The sequence below is a fragment of the Apostichopus japonicus genome, chromosome 5, assembly GCF_037975245.1.
Source record: "Apostichopus japonicus isolate 1M-3 chromosome 5, ASM3797524v1, whole genome shotgun sequence".
NCBI lineage: Eukaryota > Metazoa > Echinodermata > Holothuroidea > Aspidochirotida > Stichopodidae > Apostichopus > Apostichopus japonicus.
Window position 1 is genome coordinate 14,672,885 of NC_092565.1, and position 17,834 is coordinate 14,690,718.

Here is a 17,834-nt window from a genome sequence, read left to right on the forward strand (position 1 = left end):
CCTTTTTATATTATCATCGTGGAATGATATATCATATTATATATTATATTATATTATCTTTATCATTTTGGCGTTCCATACATGAGTGCCTCCGCTAGTGCCTTACTAAAGATAGAGCTGTAGAGATATGGAGTTGGATATACACACGTTATTTCCAACTCGTTATGTTATCAGTATTTCCCCCAAATATGCTAGATAGTCAAGAAATAGCCACTAAGATACAACTTGAATTATTCAAGCAAGCATTGCATTTACTATTATAACATGTCCCGTCAACTTTATGAAACAATTAAAGCTGAAATGTTTCTTAATGTCTGGAAACAATTTTGAAGGTCAGAATCCCCACCCCCCCCCCACCCAAAAGGAATTTTTGAATGCTTTAGAAGACTTTTAACACTATATACTTTTGAGGCCAGACTTTTATATGTTACGTTCCATCCGCTTATACATTTAGTTTCACAATATGCAAACAATTTAAGGAAAGTTTGTGAACTATCGATTGATAATGATACACAATCTAGCATGGAAATGAATTGTATTTCATAAGTAAGTTATTATCATTAAGTTATTATTATTTTCTTCAATTTTATCAACATTTGTGCATGCATTCGCAACAGTTCTTTATTATTGCATGAAGTTGAGTGTGTGTGGGTTGGAGAGGGGAGGGGAGAGGTAATGTGATGGGTTAGGGTTCTTCAAGAGTATTGATGGGAAAGAATGATAAGGCCATCTATATGCGTGAAAATGGTACCACGTGTTTGCATTATGGCTATCAGTACGTCACTTAAATTATCTTCCTGTTTGTGTATATCGTCTCTTGAATCAGTGGGTAACCGTGCAAAAAAAAAAAAAAAAAAACAAGTTACCTGGGCCATTTGTTTTTTTCAAGTATAAACAGTCCAACAATGGGGCGTAGAAGGATAATGGGGAGAGGATATAGTTTGATTTTATTCTTGTGTATACTCACTTTATAACGTTAATCGTTTGTCTGTTCATTTATTCATTCATCCTTCTTCTCTGTATCCATATATCCCTTTATTCACTTCACCCACTCACTCACTCACTCACTCACTCACTCACTCACTCACTCACTCACTCACTCACTCACTCACTCACTCACTCACTCACTCACTCACTCACTCACTCACTCACTCACTCACTCACTCACTCACTCACTCACTCACTCACTCACTCACTCACTCACTCACTCATTCATTCATTCATTCATTCATTCATTCATCCATTCATTTTTTAACACCAGGCCATTACTTTATTTTTTTCATTACTTCCTTTGTTCATTCATCGATTTGTACGTTCATTTGTCCGTTCATTTATAGATACATCCATCCTTCCATCGATTGTTCTATTCACTTCATTTATTCACTCACTCATTCCTTCATTTTCTGACATCAGGCCTTGGACCTTACGAATGTGAGATGTTGCAACGATCCTCGTAAGACAAGTTCCCCTCCTCGACCTCTGGCTCTCTCCTTTGACAATGTTCTATCTCTTGTTCAGTATCCCATCAGACCAACATCGGTAGGTCTTTATCTGATACTCTTTCAATCGTCTCTATGCAGCCAAACTGTTATACGTATATAACTTTCAAAAAAGTCTATCTCCTTTGTAATATATCTAATCTCAATGCTTCCATATGTACTATATTTTAGTAGCACTGCGCTCTTTAGGATTTATATATATATATATATATATATATATATATATATATATATATATATTAATGCACAAAATGATCGTTCCTATGGAGGGAGAACTAGCGCGCTGTGGTAGGGCACGGGTGGGGGGGGGTGTTGCGTAATGGCTCTTTATTTTGTTATGTTCAATTACTCAATTTCTTGGTAGTACCGTTACATTATGTTCGTATTGCATTGTTGGTCCCTTCACCTTTTCTTTCCCCCTTATTCAACTTCCCTCGAGGGTTCGGACTCTCGCCAGTCCACTTCACCTCAATCCTAAGACGCTATATAATTGTCTAAAGCTGAGCCGGATTGCAACCAACAGTTCGTATTTCTTAACATTTCGATAAGGGGATGAGGGCTGGGGCTTAGTTAATGGGGTTATCAGTCTTTGATATTCGTGACAAATAGCGTATACTATGATTCATTGTGTTTTGGTAGATGGCGGTCAACAACAGAATGAATTCGGATTTTGATTTCCGGCCCGATCTGTGGTACGTATGAAGTTACGAATATGAGTATGTACTTAAAGTGCAATAGTTGCAAATGCAAAGGCATTACTGTGGTTAACTTTGCCCATCCCAACCACAATCCCACCTACACCTTCATACCCTTTCAATCACGAACACTATAAGAGCCGTTTAAAATTGATATCAAATTTCGGCTAATATTGTAAAATTATGTAAAATAACAAATTAACTGCTCGTCTTGCACTTAAAATATATTTTACACAAGTTTTCTTATTTTAATGTAGTCTTGGCAATGTTCTTGCATGTCGATTACGAGAAAGAGAAATTTTGGCCAGTCTGTCATATTCTTCATTTTCGTTTCTGTTATTCAATTTCTTGCTTTATTTCTTTCTCTTTTTTTCCCCAATCAGGTATTCTCTTTATGAGTTTGAACAGCCATTCCTGAATCAATCCTTTGACCTCCGCTTGACCCTTGACCTACTCGACGCTGGTGCTCTGGACGTTTTTGCCCAACTAGATTTGAAACACAAATTTAGGACTGTAAAACAAGCTGAGGTAGGTTTGGGTTGTGCGACCCGATACAATTTGGGGGTTTTAAGGTAATTCTCATAACAACCAATGGCGAGGTCAGCCTGAATAGTTCCATATGCCTGTGAAAACAACTGTTTTTTGATATTTGATGGAATCCTGATTTTTCTTTTGTTTTTAGTCATTAATTCCTAAATTTTCAAAAGAAATGAATCATGTATTTCGATCAAATGGAAGTATAATACACTTAAGGAAAAATGTTATATCCCTTTGACAATTTCTCTACAGTTCATTTACATACATATACTTTATATAACAAAGGTGTACTACACTATGGCCATAACGCACGTCATGGTAACATGACCCACATTCATGATTTAGGATGGTCAGACTTGTTATGGCTCAATGGTTATTTCTCGTGACATTTCTTCCTTGACCATTTCAATTGTTAGACACTTACTTCGGTGCTAATGCGTCCACTACCACCACTTGGTGAAGACTTCTTCAGGACCAACCAGTTTCTTCTAATTCCAGAGATGGCTGTTGATGACAACGAATACAGACAAACAACAGTGAGAGTGGAAATATGTTATTATATTAATTACTTAGACCTGCAAATTGTACGACATGTGCTCATTCTCTTTCTTTACATTTCATATTTTCATAGACTACTGACAAAGGAGGTAAAGAAGAGGTGTGACGAGGGAATGTAGTTGTGGGGGAGGGGTGGGGAGAAGCAGCTCAATCGGAACCGGAAAGTTGAGTTAAAGGGAAACTTGTGTACTTTACTAACATAATAAAGTGAAAACAATAACCCGTTAACTTCTTACTGGTAACAGGGCGCTGATAAAGTTTTCCCTGCATCTATTGGACTAAGATACCGTACAGTTGTACAATTGGTTGTTTTGAAATAACTCTTTGACTCGCCCTGAGACTATAGTCTTCAATACTGACATGGGATATGTCGGGAATAAGGAGGGATTAGAGGAGTGTGGGTTTGGGATGGTAGGATTGACGGAGACTCCAAGGAATTTTCTAAAAAGAGAAAATATGAGTACATTTGTCAGTATAGGCTAACGTATCTTGGAATTGATTAAAGGAAGGATTCTCTACGCTAAATTTTTATTAATTGCTACTCAGGCTGACCAAAAAGAGTACTCGGTTCTCATCCAGTCACCGACCAACGATATACCTGACGACCCGAATTACTTTGACGAGAAATCTCAGTGCCATATTGATGTCGACCAACTCCCGTATCCGAAACAACCATGCATGAACTATACCGGCTTACACGGCAATAAAATCTCTCATGACGTGTTTAGTGAGAATAGGGTATGATGTCATTGCTTTGTATAGCCTAATGAGCTCACCATATTACTTGATATAAAAATTCAGGCAAGGCGAGTTTAATCAGCACTTAGTATAATAAACGTATGCTTTTACAATCAACAGCTCTCTCAAAAAAGTTAAACCTCTTTCTATATTAACAGTTTGCACAAGCACGGAATCAGCCGACGACGCCGTGTACTCTAAGCTTTTCTCATGGATCATTGACCGACACACTACAGTCCATCTCACGTGACCGAAAAGCTGTTGCATTCAACTCCCAAGAGTCGATCTTCATTTCTATATCCATCGAATTTGGAAGTGGAAACCGGATCTCGCTAGCTGAGTTACCAAATGAGATTCGGGAACAGACCAAGATTCTGGCAGTATTGATTCGCAATACGATGGGGGCATCTGTCAACTACATGTTAGACAATCTCATGCACGTCATATGGCATTGTATCTCTACATTCGACCGAGAAGTTGATCTCCAAGTCCAACGTTTACTGGCGAATCTCGAATTACACAAAACGAAGTGGTTATCTATCGTCGCTGGTTATAACACCTTGAAGGATCGTCTCTATTACGTCATTTATGCCTTTGACCTATATGTATCTACCATCAAATACATCGCTCACATCTTGGCACCATGGGTAGACTTGTGGTTATCCTTTGTTGATATGATTACCATTCATGTCGATGAGTTGTCAGCTTTCGTTCATAGCTTCTGTTATTTCGACCGGATTCCAATCGAGAAATCAATGTATCATCGATGGAATACGATTTGGTCAACAGTTACTAGTATTGAACCTGACATCGAGCCTTATCAACTGAAGGACGCCCTCTATAACATCAACGGAACCATAGTACTGTCTGCCCTCGCCAACACTGTCATTGGTAGGTTTATTTCTTACATTTCAGATTTAAGGTGGTTTCTTTTTTTCTTTTCTTTTTGAAGGAGAGGTCGGGGAGGTTTATGTTATTGGGAGACACATTATATGACGCCAGTACATGTTTTAGTATTATTCCAGCTCGATTTAGAGGTGGAGTGACAATAACCTATAATGAGATGTGGGGAAAATCTGGTCATCGTTCATTCAAAGAAAATTAGCCAAGTCTCCATCGTCATATATTGATAGCATGTAAGGAAGATGAGGTAGGCCATGCTGTCTTGTAAATACTTTCTTTTCTCTTTAGGCTTGTTCACCGTCATATGCCTGCTACTCAGCCTCAATCTAACTACAGCCAGGTACTCTTCTCAGCCATCTGGACGAGTTTCTTGCAATTTTTATGATGTGATCATTTCTGCAACTTACAACACTGCCTCCGTTGACTTTGGTAAGATTATTGACAATATTAAACTAACAGGAACCATTCAGGCTCGGATACATGCATGGACTCATCAACCCACACAAATAATTTAAAGTAATTATTAGAACTCTAGGTGGGCATGTATAGACCTAATTTATGGTACATTTATATTTCACGTCTACAACATTATTTTAACTGGGAGAGACCCCACACCACCTCCCTGCATGGCAGTCGCCTTCGATGACCTCAGCGCCCCAACCACTCCATTTCAAAATCTAGGATCCAGCCTTGGCATTATGCTGTAGCCTACTAAATAAAGTGGTTACGACCTACAACAAAGGTCAACGTAACTGCGAGAATTTACAAGTTGATTTGTGTTAATGAGCTCTTTCATAAAGTCAAGTAATACGATGGCGTGATATAATGTCAAAAGTCATTAACAAATAACACTGCTATAGTACTGATACCTCGATAGTAGAACTTTTAATAGTTTCTGAATTACTTTTACTAATTATATTCCTTCCCAATTTCCACATGCAGTTTTGCATTTATAAAATTGAAACGTTTTTATTTTTAATTTGGTAGACACCGACATTACCGGCGACACCGATATCGAAGAAACCGAGATATTTGTCACTCCCCTGCTTACACCGCGAAACTCATCTTCGTCAACTGGTGTAGAGGTTACATGCAGGGCGAAGGTCTTCCTCCAAAAGTCTGCTTCTGATGGATGGCTTAGTCACCTGATGAAATCTAAAGACAGTGATGATATGTTGGATAGATGTCTGTCGGAACGTGACGTCACTCTCAGCAAGTATGGCAACAAGACACAGAGGTAATATAGAAATGTGACGGCACGATAAAGGGTGCCGACAGGGTGGAGGGGGGGGGGGGGTTAAACCCAAAGGTTCCCAAATAGGTATAGATTCACAACAAATCATTGGCTCACTAAATTAATATATTATATATTCAAGATACCGACTACACTAAAGCCGACCACACACATCTCGTATAAAGAAGTCTGATATAACCCCCCCCCCCCCCCCTATAACTCGACTGTCGTGACCAAACTGTCAATATTCGTCAAGACCCTGCATTGTAGTTTTAACTTGAGAAGCGTTAAATTCGCTCTTGTGTGCGTTGGGAGCTGTTTGTCACCGACGTTCTGTAAGTTTACATGTTGTAGTATATAGTTAGTGAGGAGGAAATAAGATAGAAAAGCATTTCGTGTAGAAAATAATCCCTCTTTCTTCGTTTTTCCTCATTCTGTTTATCAGATGCCACTGAACGTGTTTTCTTAAATGATTCTGCGCATAACGAAATGTACTCTTTTTTTTTTACAAATCTTTGTACCTTTTCTTGTAGATCCATCATAAGTGCGAGCTACATAACATCTCTACTCCATGACGGTGACGTCAGCAGTGCCTCTGGATCAGAGATGAGCAGCAATGAGACACGATCGACCTACCTATCAGACCTATCATCTCACATGCTCGCTCCATCTTCAGCCTCCTCCGTCAGCCTTGCATCCTCATCCACTGCTTCTTCCATCAGCTTGCCTCCTTCTGCCGTCGCCATCAATGAGGCAACACTGGCTACTGGTGACGCCGCTAACATCCAACTGGACGAGCCCACTCCTGCCGTCTCTGAATGTATCGCTGAATTAGGCAACGAAATCGCCGAGGCTGTGAACATCGACATACCGTTGAATCATCGCGATCTTCACACCGAGATAACCGAACAACTAACGGGTACCGGAAATCTTCCAAACGGTCTCTTCTACCCGCATCTCGAAGAAACATTGATTTTCCTTTCTGTTACATTTTTCAAAAATCATTTTTTCAATTGAGTGTCATGTTAAATTTTTTAGTTATTTTTTTCCAAAACCTAAAACTTATTAATCAACATTTTTTTCTCTAAAATTCATTTACCAAAATTTATTAACCAAACTTTTTTTGTATCAGTCTGCTATAAATAAATTAATAAAAAACTATGTCGTTTTTGTTTTTTCTTTCTCTTGTATTTTGTTCTTTCACGAATTTGTGCGGCTTCATCTCTTTTAATTGCTAAGCTATGCCCTCTTGACCTAACTTTATAATGATTAGAGGCAAAGTTAATCAACGAAGCACGTAAAAAGGCGCACAACACTTACAGACTAAACAGCGGCACGCCTATATTTATTTCAGAGGACAATGTAGTAGGCTCCAATTCAGTTAACAAAGGCATTGTCGAATTAATTATCTTTGGATGTATCGAACTGATAAAACGAGGACATCGAACCTATGCGTCATGGTATACATTCATTCATTCATCTCTTAGAGCAGGTGCGTATCCAGGGGGGGCGTTGGGGGCGCGCGCCCCCCGGGTAAGAAAAAGAGGAGAGAAAAAAAAGAGAAGAAAAAAGAGGGGAAAAAGAGGAGGAGGAGAGGAAGGAAGGGAAAAGAAAAAGAAGAAAGAGAGAAGAAGGAGAAAAGGAGGGAGTAGAAGATAAACGCGAAGACACCGGGAAGAGAAAGAGAAACAGTGACATCATTACAGCGCTGAAGGGTAGTCAGTGACGGATCAATGATTTCGTAAAAGTCTGCCTCACCCTATCCCTTACACCGACAACTCCATTTTTTGACGTTTCCATTTTCCTCTCTCACTAATGATCTATATATATACTATATATGGTCTATCATAACGCGTGTGTAGAATTGTGCTATGAAACCAACTGTGGCTGGTCTCGAACTCGACCGTGTCGTCGGGGAACATGACGCATTTTGGGATGGGGGCGACCGCCCCCCCCCCCCATTCAGCATTTTTTTAAATGATATCGCTAAGTAATTTCAAAATAGAAAGTGCTTACATGCAACTTACAAGGCCTGGGAAGTGTCATTTCCAGCGATCTGGGAGACATTTTCGGCCAAAATTTGCTTGTACGCTTCGCGCTAGCAAATGGTCCTGGGTAGTGCCATTTCCAGCGATCTGGGAGGCATTTTCGGCCAAAATTTTCTTGTACGCTTCGCGCCAACCTATGGTGGCGCTACGCTTAGATAATTTGCCTACAGGCTTCGTCCCTCCCTTGGCAAATTCCTCGCTACGCGCCTGTTCGAATTTGTAACGCAAACAGCAAATATCACATCATATCAGTGAGCATGAAAATGGCGTTCCAGGATGAAAAGCCTCAAAACTGTCCGACTTGCCTGAAAAAATAACCAAAAATTTTCGCGCGCGAAGCGCGCGTTCAACGTGTCAATGTCAATATCATATAAGCAAGCATCGGTTATTACATCGCATGCCATCATGTACCGTACGGTCCGTTCAAATTGCGCAGTATACCGCGGGATGCTAATGTAAACAACGACATGTCTCATGTAGATGTATAAAAAGCATGGAGGTCCAATTATGTCAAAAGTTTCTTTTACATTAATAATGGCGCATTAGGGGCTGAAACCCCCGCCGCGCAGTGGCGGAGCGTCCATACGGTCAGGGGGCGGATGCCCCCCCCCCCCCTGACGGACTCAAATGGACTGCTGGCGCCTTTTTCAGCTCTTTACCACTTTTTACTTATTCTAGATTATTGACTTTTTTATTGCGCTCTCATCTACTTATTGACATTTGTCACATTTTGTTGGTGGAATTTGGCGATGACACCCTATTCTTCGTTTATCTGCAAATTAGCCAGGCCCTGAAAGGGTCATTTCCGGCGATCTAGGAAGTATCTTTACTCAAAATTTGTCTGTGCGCTACGCGCCAACCAGTGGTGGCGCTCCGCTTAGATAGTGTCGAAAGCGCCCCTACAGACCATTCTCGCCCCTCCTGACCAATACCCCTAGCTCCGCCAATGCCGCCGCGCCTCCTACGCCTATGTGTGTAGTGTTCGGTTGAAGGAAATATCTGCTATTTTTTCATTTCCTTCAACCAAGTTTTATAATAGCCGTTATAAGAGGTTTAATATTTCTACACCAATAAATTAACTGTGTCTAAATTTTCGAAAATTTATGACCAACATTCTGCATCACACTTCCCTCTACTCGTGCAATTTTGACCGGTGTGTTAGGGGTTGAAGGTAGTTTTTCTATATTGGTTGTCCATAGATGAAATTTTGTACAACATTATGGGTATGTTTTGAAGTGAGTTTATTCACGAGAAATGTGAATTTTCAAATTCTGAACAAATTTGGGGCTTAAAACCTTGAAAAGTGGGGCTGACGGGTATTGTGGGCCGCGACGTAGAATCACCTACAAAAGCAAAGACCCACAGGACATGCGATCAGGTGGAACATGACGTGTGCCGGGTTGACAATCTTCAAAAAGGTTATGGATGGAAAAAAAAACTATTGGGAAATACTTGGTTCTCAGGCCAAAAGTGTACATCTGGTTGGTCATTTCAAGCCCGAGAAGTGCCGTTTCCGGTGATCTGGGGGGGGGGGGTATCAAAACCAGAAATTTTCTTGTACGCTGCGCGCCAACCGATGGTGGCGCTCCGCTTAGATAGTAATTCGCGCCCCCCCCCCCCCCCCCGGGTTAGAAAATCCTGGATACGCGCCTGTAGAGGACCCTTCTTCCAAATGAAAACAGGTTTCAAACTGAGGCGTTATTAGGACGAATCCATGAGCATGTTCAGCGCCCAAATGTTTCCAGGGCAGAGAGAGAGAGAGGGGGTGGTAAGGGGGGGGGAGGACCGCCGATGGCAAATGTTCTCTTCATTTCGAACACCTCTCAATCTGGCCTTGGAGCCTATACATGTCCTAAGTATTGTCATCTAAATATGCTACAAAGTCAGCTATTTGTTACTATGAACTACAACCACTCTCAAGTTCACTCCCCCAAATTGAGACATTTATTGCCTAATTCAACAATTCTCAATTACATGGAATCACTTGTGACATTTAGGAAGTTACCACTCTGAAATTGGTATAGCTTATAATGGTGACATATATCTAACTGGTATACTTGTGTTTAATAGGCTAAAATACTGCTACCGTCAAGATGGTTTCTATAGGGAGTTTATTGTAAACTTAAGGGACTGCATGAAATATGAAGGAAAATAATAATTTGATGATACCAAAGTTCCGTGAGTACTTCCTTATTTAGTTGCTGTCACTATGCAAACCTATGGATTTGTAACATTAGCACAATCATATGCTGATACCTTGCAAATAATTACTGGTTCAAACTTTCTCACAAGATGCTGAAAAGAGTGTCCATATAGGTTGAGTTTTGAAACGGTCATGATGTGTTGGTAAGCTATTACATTTGCCAAATACAGCAAAAGCCTCCATCGCGATTGTGGCTGTGTGATCATCGCCAGGTGTATATATAGGAGTACATTATAAGAAAAGTCACCCAGGAAAGAAGCTGGCCACGCAAAACCAAAGAACATAACGATTCCCCCTTGAAATAGAACATAATGCTACTACATATATTCATGATACTAAAAGTCTCCCAGTAGGCTTTCACAAAAATAGCTTAATATAAGAAAAACCTTCATCCAAATAGTAATTTCGATTATTTGGGAAGGTTTATTCACTACTGTATAATTTATACAATAAATATTAGAATTCTAAAATAACATACAATCACAAATCATTTTTTTTTATATTATTCGAACAGTACGCTGAGTGGAGTAGGAAGTTAGATAGGAGCAATGGGGTTAAGTACCCCTTAGTAATTTGGTAAAATACAAGCCTTGACAGAGAATGCAGGAAATACATTTCAACAATTTGGCAATTTCAGAGTAATCCAATTTTCTGCAATTACTTTATGGGCTTCAAAATCGCTATGAAGCACTGTCTGAAAATGCTGCCCTCTCGAATTTTCATATAATACTATACAGTGCACACTATCGGAAATAACCTTCTATACGCCTCTGAGTATATAGTCGTAATTATAATGCACAATCTGGAAGTTTTCTTTGTTTACTTTTCAAAACCTTCCTCTGCCAGTCACTGAAGTCGCGGTAATAGAAAACCATTGTCGTTCTCGAAGTCGATGTGTACCCCATTTAAAGATAGTGAATATGCGAGACTGTCAACAGGGATCTTGAGTAGCCACTGCATGTTTTAAGCAAATACACTCTTAGCGGTTTATTATCATTCTAACGTTTATCGTAATTGCTATGAATAAACCTTCGCAAATGGTTAAAATAACCATCTTGATGAAGGTTTTACTTAGTAAGTTATTTTTGTGGTACATATTACTGTAAGCTGTGACGTGCCAGAGTATTGGTTGGATCAAAGTATCATTAAGTTCTCCATCTGGGGGAACCTTGATACACCGCTGACGACGATCACTATGGTTTCAATAGTCAGTACTGTCCAAATAATCATAAAAGAATGCACTGTTGTAACGATATGATATGGTGTGATGTGATGTGATGTGACGTGCCTGACGTGACGTGATATGAACGCTTAGTGAAAGTGAGTTTACATACAATTCATTAGGGGGGCGCTATTCCCCAATGGTACACGTTACCGTGACAGTTTTTACGCGGATATCATTCCTCTCAGTTCTGCTTCTAATGTGTGTATACCTACTATATACCGGCAAGCAATATAAACACATTCATATAAAATTCTCTGTTTCTATATACACACATTATGTGCATAATAACACCGTAACTTACATAACGAGAATAAAGCAAACTAAATTTTGGATAACACCATTCATTTCTATGTCTATGCAAAATTAGCCCGATGTATAGTTATTGATACAAACGGTATTAAATTGTAATTACAAGTCACCCAAAGGTTAAATGATGGGTGTAGAGTCATGCTATTATGGGGTGTGGGTAGAGTTGTGTAGCACTATAAATTTATAGCAAAGGAGAGTCCAAATTCACCGGGGGGCTCATTGGAGTGCAATTTTCTAGGTACCCTCATGCGAGCGCAACTACATGTATAGGCCTCGGCCTTCCTTTTTGTACTGGGAGATGGATAACTTATGTAGAAAGGGTCGAAAGGGAGAGGTGTCGGGCTTCCACTTTGAGAAATTGTGGCAAGCTGGCCAACCATAATAATTATATAATAATATTTAGGAAATGGCACTAGATTTTTTTGAAATATTCTGGGAGGGGGAGTCCCACAACGTTTTAAAATTAACATAAGTGAAAATTTGTTACAGCTGTATACTGCAGAGGGTAACGAATTATTTCCAATTATGTTGACTATTATTGGCTGGGATTACAGTGGTGCGGCAAACACACCTGATGGCGCAGCATTGTTTCTTTCGTCGGCTAGCGAATTTTGAAGAACATGAATACATGTCAGGTCAGGTTGCGTGTAAACACTTCATTGTTTTCGGTACCGCAAACTCCAGCTAGCAAAGAACTAATGTTTAAAACTGGCCACATATACATTCCGCGTTTCCTCTTGTTCACCATACACGTACTAACGTACGTTTACTTACCGCCTAAGTTTCAGCTCAAAGTGATGCTGGATCTAAAAGGTCAAACCTTTTGTGTATTGTGAGTGTTGATATCAATACCTAGTATACTTTCGCGTTCTGAATTTGACTACTACTAACGTACTACTACTACTAGCGACATACGACCATAGAAATTGAAAACAAAAACATTTTGTTAAAGATCATTGCTTCAGTTGTGTTGTAGATCTGTATAGGGTACTTAAATACAATATAATAACAGACAAATATTCTCTCTGACCAATTTGTGGAATGTTAACTCTGCCTGAATCAGACCTCACGGAGTCACGGTTAACGTTAGTGTAACATATATCTAGATTCACAGCCTAGTAGTAGCAGTATAGGCTGCTTGCTACTACTACTACAATACAAGTACTTAACACCGTTAATTACTACAAGCCTACCACAGAGACTAGTACAGCACTGCAGTACTAGTACTTACACACTACAGCGGTAACAACTACTAAACGGGTAAGTAAACATGATGAACATAGGCTAACTAATGTTATTGCTAGGATTTTATTAGAGTTCTTATCACTTATCAGAGGTAAGTTAGGCCTAACTTAGCTTAAGTTAGCCTACAGGCAAGCAGAACAAGGCCTATACCCCGTCAAGTAATGTTTGTACTTTGTTAATTGTTATGCTGCCCAGTTTGTGCAAAGGATAATTATAAATATTTATTGCATATTTACTATAACCTAGGTTAGGCAAGCTTAAACTTCTTCTAGCCTACAGTGGAAACATTAAATACCGCTCAGATTTCTGCGGTGAGGTGGAAAGCCATGTGAGAATTTTATCCAGCCAAGGCTAGACTGAACTTATGATGGGAGGGAACCGGTACTAATAAACACCCCTGAATTAGACATGGTTGTGGTTATTAACCAGATCATGAAGTGAATAAGCGTGGCGCACTTGCATATATTGATCTTATCACAGTCGCTGAGCTGAGTGAGAGGCTCATCAAGCCATACTGTACAGGAAAGTGTTTGTCAATGCATTCAAACAAAGCGGTCAAATAGTGCAAAGTTTTAATTAGTACACACTAGGTTATCTCAGAACAGTGTTTGTCAGTGAATGATCTGGTTCAGTAGCTTGTTGAACCATCGTCCTGCATCAAAAAAGCTTCAGAGGATCGTTTCTGAGGATTTTGTATTCAAAAGCTGCTGAAGCATCGAAAACACTAACAAGAAGATGGCTCCTGGCTTATCAGTAAAGCTGTAGCCAAGAGGTACAAGTATCTCCCCCCCCCCCAAAAGAAAATCCCAAAACAAACTCTTGTACGGGCGCACACCTGAGAATGTTCGTGTTATTATATTGTTGATGTTTACATGGTCCTTCTTTGTAGCCCAAAGCTAAAGTGTTTAAACATGAATATCAGTATACCTTGAATGAAAATGTTTCCATGTATTTCTATTTTCATTATTGTTTGTTGTAATACCATTTTTCCTGTCTCTGCGTAAATTGAATACCATAAATGTGTTGCTCCAGGCTGTAAAGTTCATTTGAGTTAAACAAAAAATGTATAAAAATTTTGTAAATTGGATAACAGGCCTTTAACATTCTTGCTGATCATGAAATCAGCAAAAACTTGTCAAATATTTCCGTATCAAATATTTCCATATATATATATATTTCCAATTCAAATATTTCCATATGAAATGTGGTATGGAACTGCTAAGCCACACGGTTATCTGGATAATTTTGCTAATTATTAAGAGATGTATAGACCAAACTATATGTTTCTTGGTCCTAGCTTTAGTAAGTGCTCCAGTTGTTGCAAGTGAGGAAGTACTCCAATTGTTACAAGTGAGGATGTGTCAGATACGATGAAAGAGATGAAGATGCAGATAGAGAAACACAAATGGATCATACCCACGTGTACTCTTCTAGCCATAGCCAACAATTTGTGCAATCTAGTAGAGAGTTGCTACTCGGTGAAACACAGAGATCAGTTTCAAACTTCTTATCTCTTACAGGACTGAACCTTCACTGCCAATTTACTGTTGGGTAGCACAGGTCAAGAAATTAACTATCAGTTAGAATTGAACATTCTACGAAACCCCTCTAATTACAATTGCAGCGGTATTGGACATGCAACCTTTGCTAAAGTGAGGTTTCTTATTCTCACTAAATTCATCTCAGAGAAAGAAAAGAACCCTGGACGGCCCGGGGGGAAGATCGAGGTTTGCACTTGGTATGCCAGCACCGGGAATGCCGGTACCAATGGATGCACGAGACCATGGCTTTGTGCCGTAAGTATCACAGTGCCACAGAAAAAGTAACGTTTTGCTGAGGTACAATTATTGAGTATTGTTTTAATGTGTAGCATATGGGTATGTATAGTATGCAACATTCCTTGAATAGTTATCTCTAAGAATAAGGACTTATGTTACCTTGTATGTTGCTATGGTATTTTGTGATACCTTTTGCATTAATTGTGTTGTAAAAGTGAAGCTTCATGGCACATGCAAAGCTATCCAGGTCAAACTCCTATATGTATATTCCTCATGATCTAGTGTGTACACTACTGTACCATACAAATCTTCTTTACAATTTAGGCACGCAGACTTAATACACTAACTGTTACTTCAAATACAATCTTATATGGGCAAGTTATCATTGCCTAACATGTTTTTATTCATTACCATGTGCCAACAAAATTTCTTTCCCAGATCCTACAGTAATGTAGGCCTGAATTTTCTGTAGACAACTGAAAAAAAAACAGTTCTGTAGACTTACAATACTAAAGTGCACTGCAAACCTGCACTGCAGACAGGCAAAAATACTACAGTACCCTACAAACTTGTTCTGCAGACAAACAAGTGTTTACAGAACCCTGCAGAACTGTACTGTACACAGACAGACAGAGTTACTACAGTACCCTACAAACTTGTTCGGCAGACAGAGAAGTGTTAACAGCACCTTGCAGAACTGTACTGTACACAGACAGACAGAGTTACTACAGTTCCCTACAAACATGCTCTTCAGACACACATGTGTTTACAGCATCCTGCAGATCTTTACTATATACACTGACTGACATTCAGTTACTTAATAATGCACTGCAAAAGGACTCTGTGGACACTGGACAGGCAAGTTAATACATTTAAATGTAGACATGGACTAAGAACACAGTGATTTCTAAGAGTCTACAACATATCAAACTTGGTTTTGTACATTAAGTCATTCTTTAAGATGTTTACAGGAATACCTATACAGATCAAGTCTTCAATGCTGAAGCTGCTGAAAATAAGGAGTGCTTTCAAGGGTATGTCAAAGAAACAAAACAATATTATTGGGTCATTGTGACATGGCTGACACACCAAGAAAAATCTGTTTGAATGACCTATGAGAAAATTTGGATTGTCTCAGACCTCTGATTTGTGCATTGACAAACTTGACTGTTAAAAAGAAATTAAAGAAAATGTTGCAAGTTAATTGAATTGAGAAAGAAGTACATTGTTAAAGTCTCACAGTTAGCAACAAGAATTTATGATATGATTCATCAGAAGGTGAATAAATCAAATTGTTTACTTTTTAAATAAAATAAAGTATGTCACTAAACCTTATTAAAGGAGGGTATGGTGTTGTGTATAATAACTACTACTGTAAAGTTTCTTCAAAGTCTACCAGCCAATCCCACAGTTCACTCAAAGCCAAATTTCCATGGAAAACTGCCCATGGTGATGAAAGTTTGACAAGAAATCTTCTACAGTATATCAGTCTAAACTTGACATTTTTACATGAATTTTCCTTAACCTTCTGGACAACACTACACAACACTAATATTCCCATATATCCATGTAGGCCTCTACCTTGGTTTCAAATATAGAGAGTTACAGAAGGTCAACGGGTACAGTTGTGTAGTACTGAATTTAATATTATGAAAATGAAACTGGAAGCTCTGTAGACTGCCCTCATTCTGATTCCTTGCCATAGACACACAGAATCTCTCTGAGTCTGTGTGTGTTTGTACATGTACTACATTAGTGCATAGATCTGCATATATGTGACACTGCTGGTAATCTAGTAAACATTACTTCAACAGCCAACTCTTGATGAACTTCATACTAGGAAAGTGGATCCCACCTTAATACAAAAACTTGTTGTTTTTGTGGAGGTCAAAGGTTGTTTGAGGTCAGTAGCGGTCAAAGTTGGAAACTTCGTAAGCACAATAAGTCCTTCCTTTGAGTGTGATCCAATTTCGTTCCTCGCATGAGCGACGGATGTCAATGCACAAGTTTTGCCAAAATATTGTAGTTTACTAAAATTAATATATATTTAGGTTAAAACTGGATAAGTCTGTGAAAACTTTACCTTGAGTAAAATGAAAAGATTGCATCAATATACATTATCAGAGCAATTGTGTATTCATGTGTTTATGTGTATAGAATGATAAATGTTGAAACTGTTGCAAAGTGTCCAATTGTTTTATTGAAACTTGAGACAATATTTCCTAATATATATTTGAACAATTTTGAAGCAGGAACAAACAAGAGCTTTATAACAGTTAGTAGAAAAGAGAAGGTCATCAAATTTCAGTGAGTGATAGACACTTTTTTTCAGTGAGTGACAGAAAATGTGACAAACTTTTGAAATCAATTTTATAATTGGTTATTCCTTTGCCAGAGGTGAAATGAATCTGTGGGATGGTGGTGGCGAATGTTGGTGGATGTATGTATGTGTGTGTGTTGATGTGACACCTGCTTGTAAACATAAGTAACTCAAAAGTTCATGGTGGACTAACTTCATACTTGGTATGTGCATGGAGGTAAAAACAGATACCTCCATGGTATGTGGACCTGCCGTATTGAGAAGTTCTTGTACCATTTCTTTTCTGTGGAGGTCAACAGTTATTTGAGGTCAAGAGAGGTCAAAGTCTGATAACTTTTTGTAAACATGATTACTCAAAATTATATCTTTGTTGAACTTCATGCAAAGTATTCAGCGTGTAAACCCTATTCGAATTGAAGGTCAATGTCACATGAGGTCAACAGGTGTCAAAGTCTGAAATCCTTGCAAAGAAAGTAAACTATGTACAAGCTTAAATCTGTGACTTTAAAATCTGTGGTCCCCCCCCCTTTCTATATTTTCTG

General features: G+C 39.0%; 2 protein-coding genes across 7 annotated transcripts in view; both read left to right on the top strand.

Moving 5' to 3' along the window:
• LOC139967773 (uncharacterized) overlaps positions 1–7,237 on the top strand; it is a 36,284-nt gene extending 29,047 nt beyond the window's left edge. For both annotated transcript variants that reach the window (XM_071971843.1, XM_071971842.1), the window contains exons 2-10: positions 1,414–1,539; positions 2,139–2,191; positions 2,578–2,722; positions 3,148–3,267; positions 3,836–4,027; positions 4,186–4,918; positions 5,219–5,359; positions 5,918–6,167; positions 6,698–7,237. In XM_071971843.1, the coding sequence (XP_071827944.1) occupies positions 2,139–2,191; positions 2,578–2,722; positions 3,148–3,267; positions 3,836–4,027; positions 4,186–4,918; positions 5,219–5,359; positions 5,918–6,167; positions 6,698–7,181 (2,118 nt within the window). In that variant the 5' untranslated portion in view covers positions 1,414–1,539 and the 3' untranslated portion in view covers positions 7,182–7,237. The remainder of the gene's footprint in view (positions 1–1,413; positions 1,540–2,138; positions 2,192–2,577; positions 2,723–3,147; positions 3,268–3,835; positions 4,028–4,185; positions 4,919–5,218; positions 5,360–5,917; positions 6,168–6,697) is intronic.
• A 5,454-nt stretch (positions 7,238–12,691) lies between these two features.
• Positions 12,692–17,834, top strand: part of LOC139967779 (LIM domain-binding protein 2-like) — a 40,016-nt gene continuing 34,873 nt past the window's right edge. For 2 of the 5 annotated variants that reach the window (XM_071971849.1, XM_071971851.1), the window contains exons 1-2: positions 12,692–13,209; positions 14,715–14,990. In XM_071971849.1, coding sequence (XP_071827950.1) covers positions 14,935–14,990 — 56 coding nt within the window. In that variant the 5' untranslated portion in view covers positions 12,692–13,209; positions 14,715–14,934. The remainder of the gene's footprint in view (positions 13,210–14,714; positions 14,991–17,834) is intronic. The other 3 variants (XM_071971850.1, XM_071971852.1, XM_071971853.1) reach the window with 3 other exon arrangements.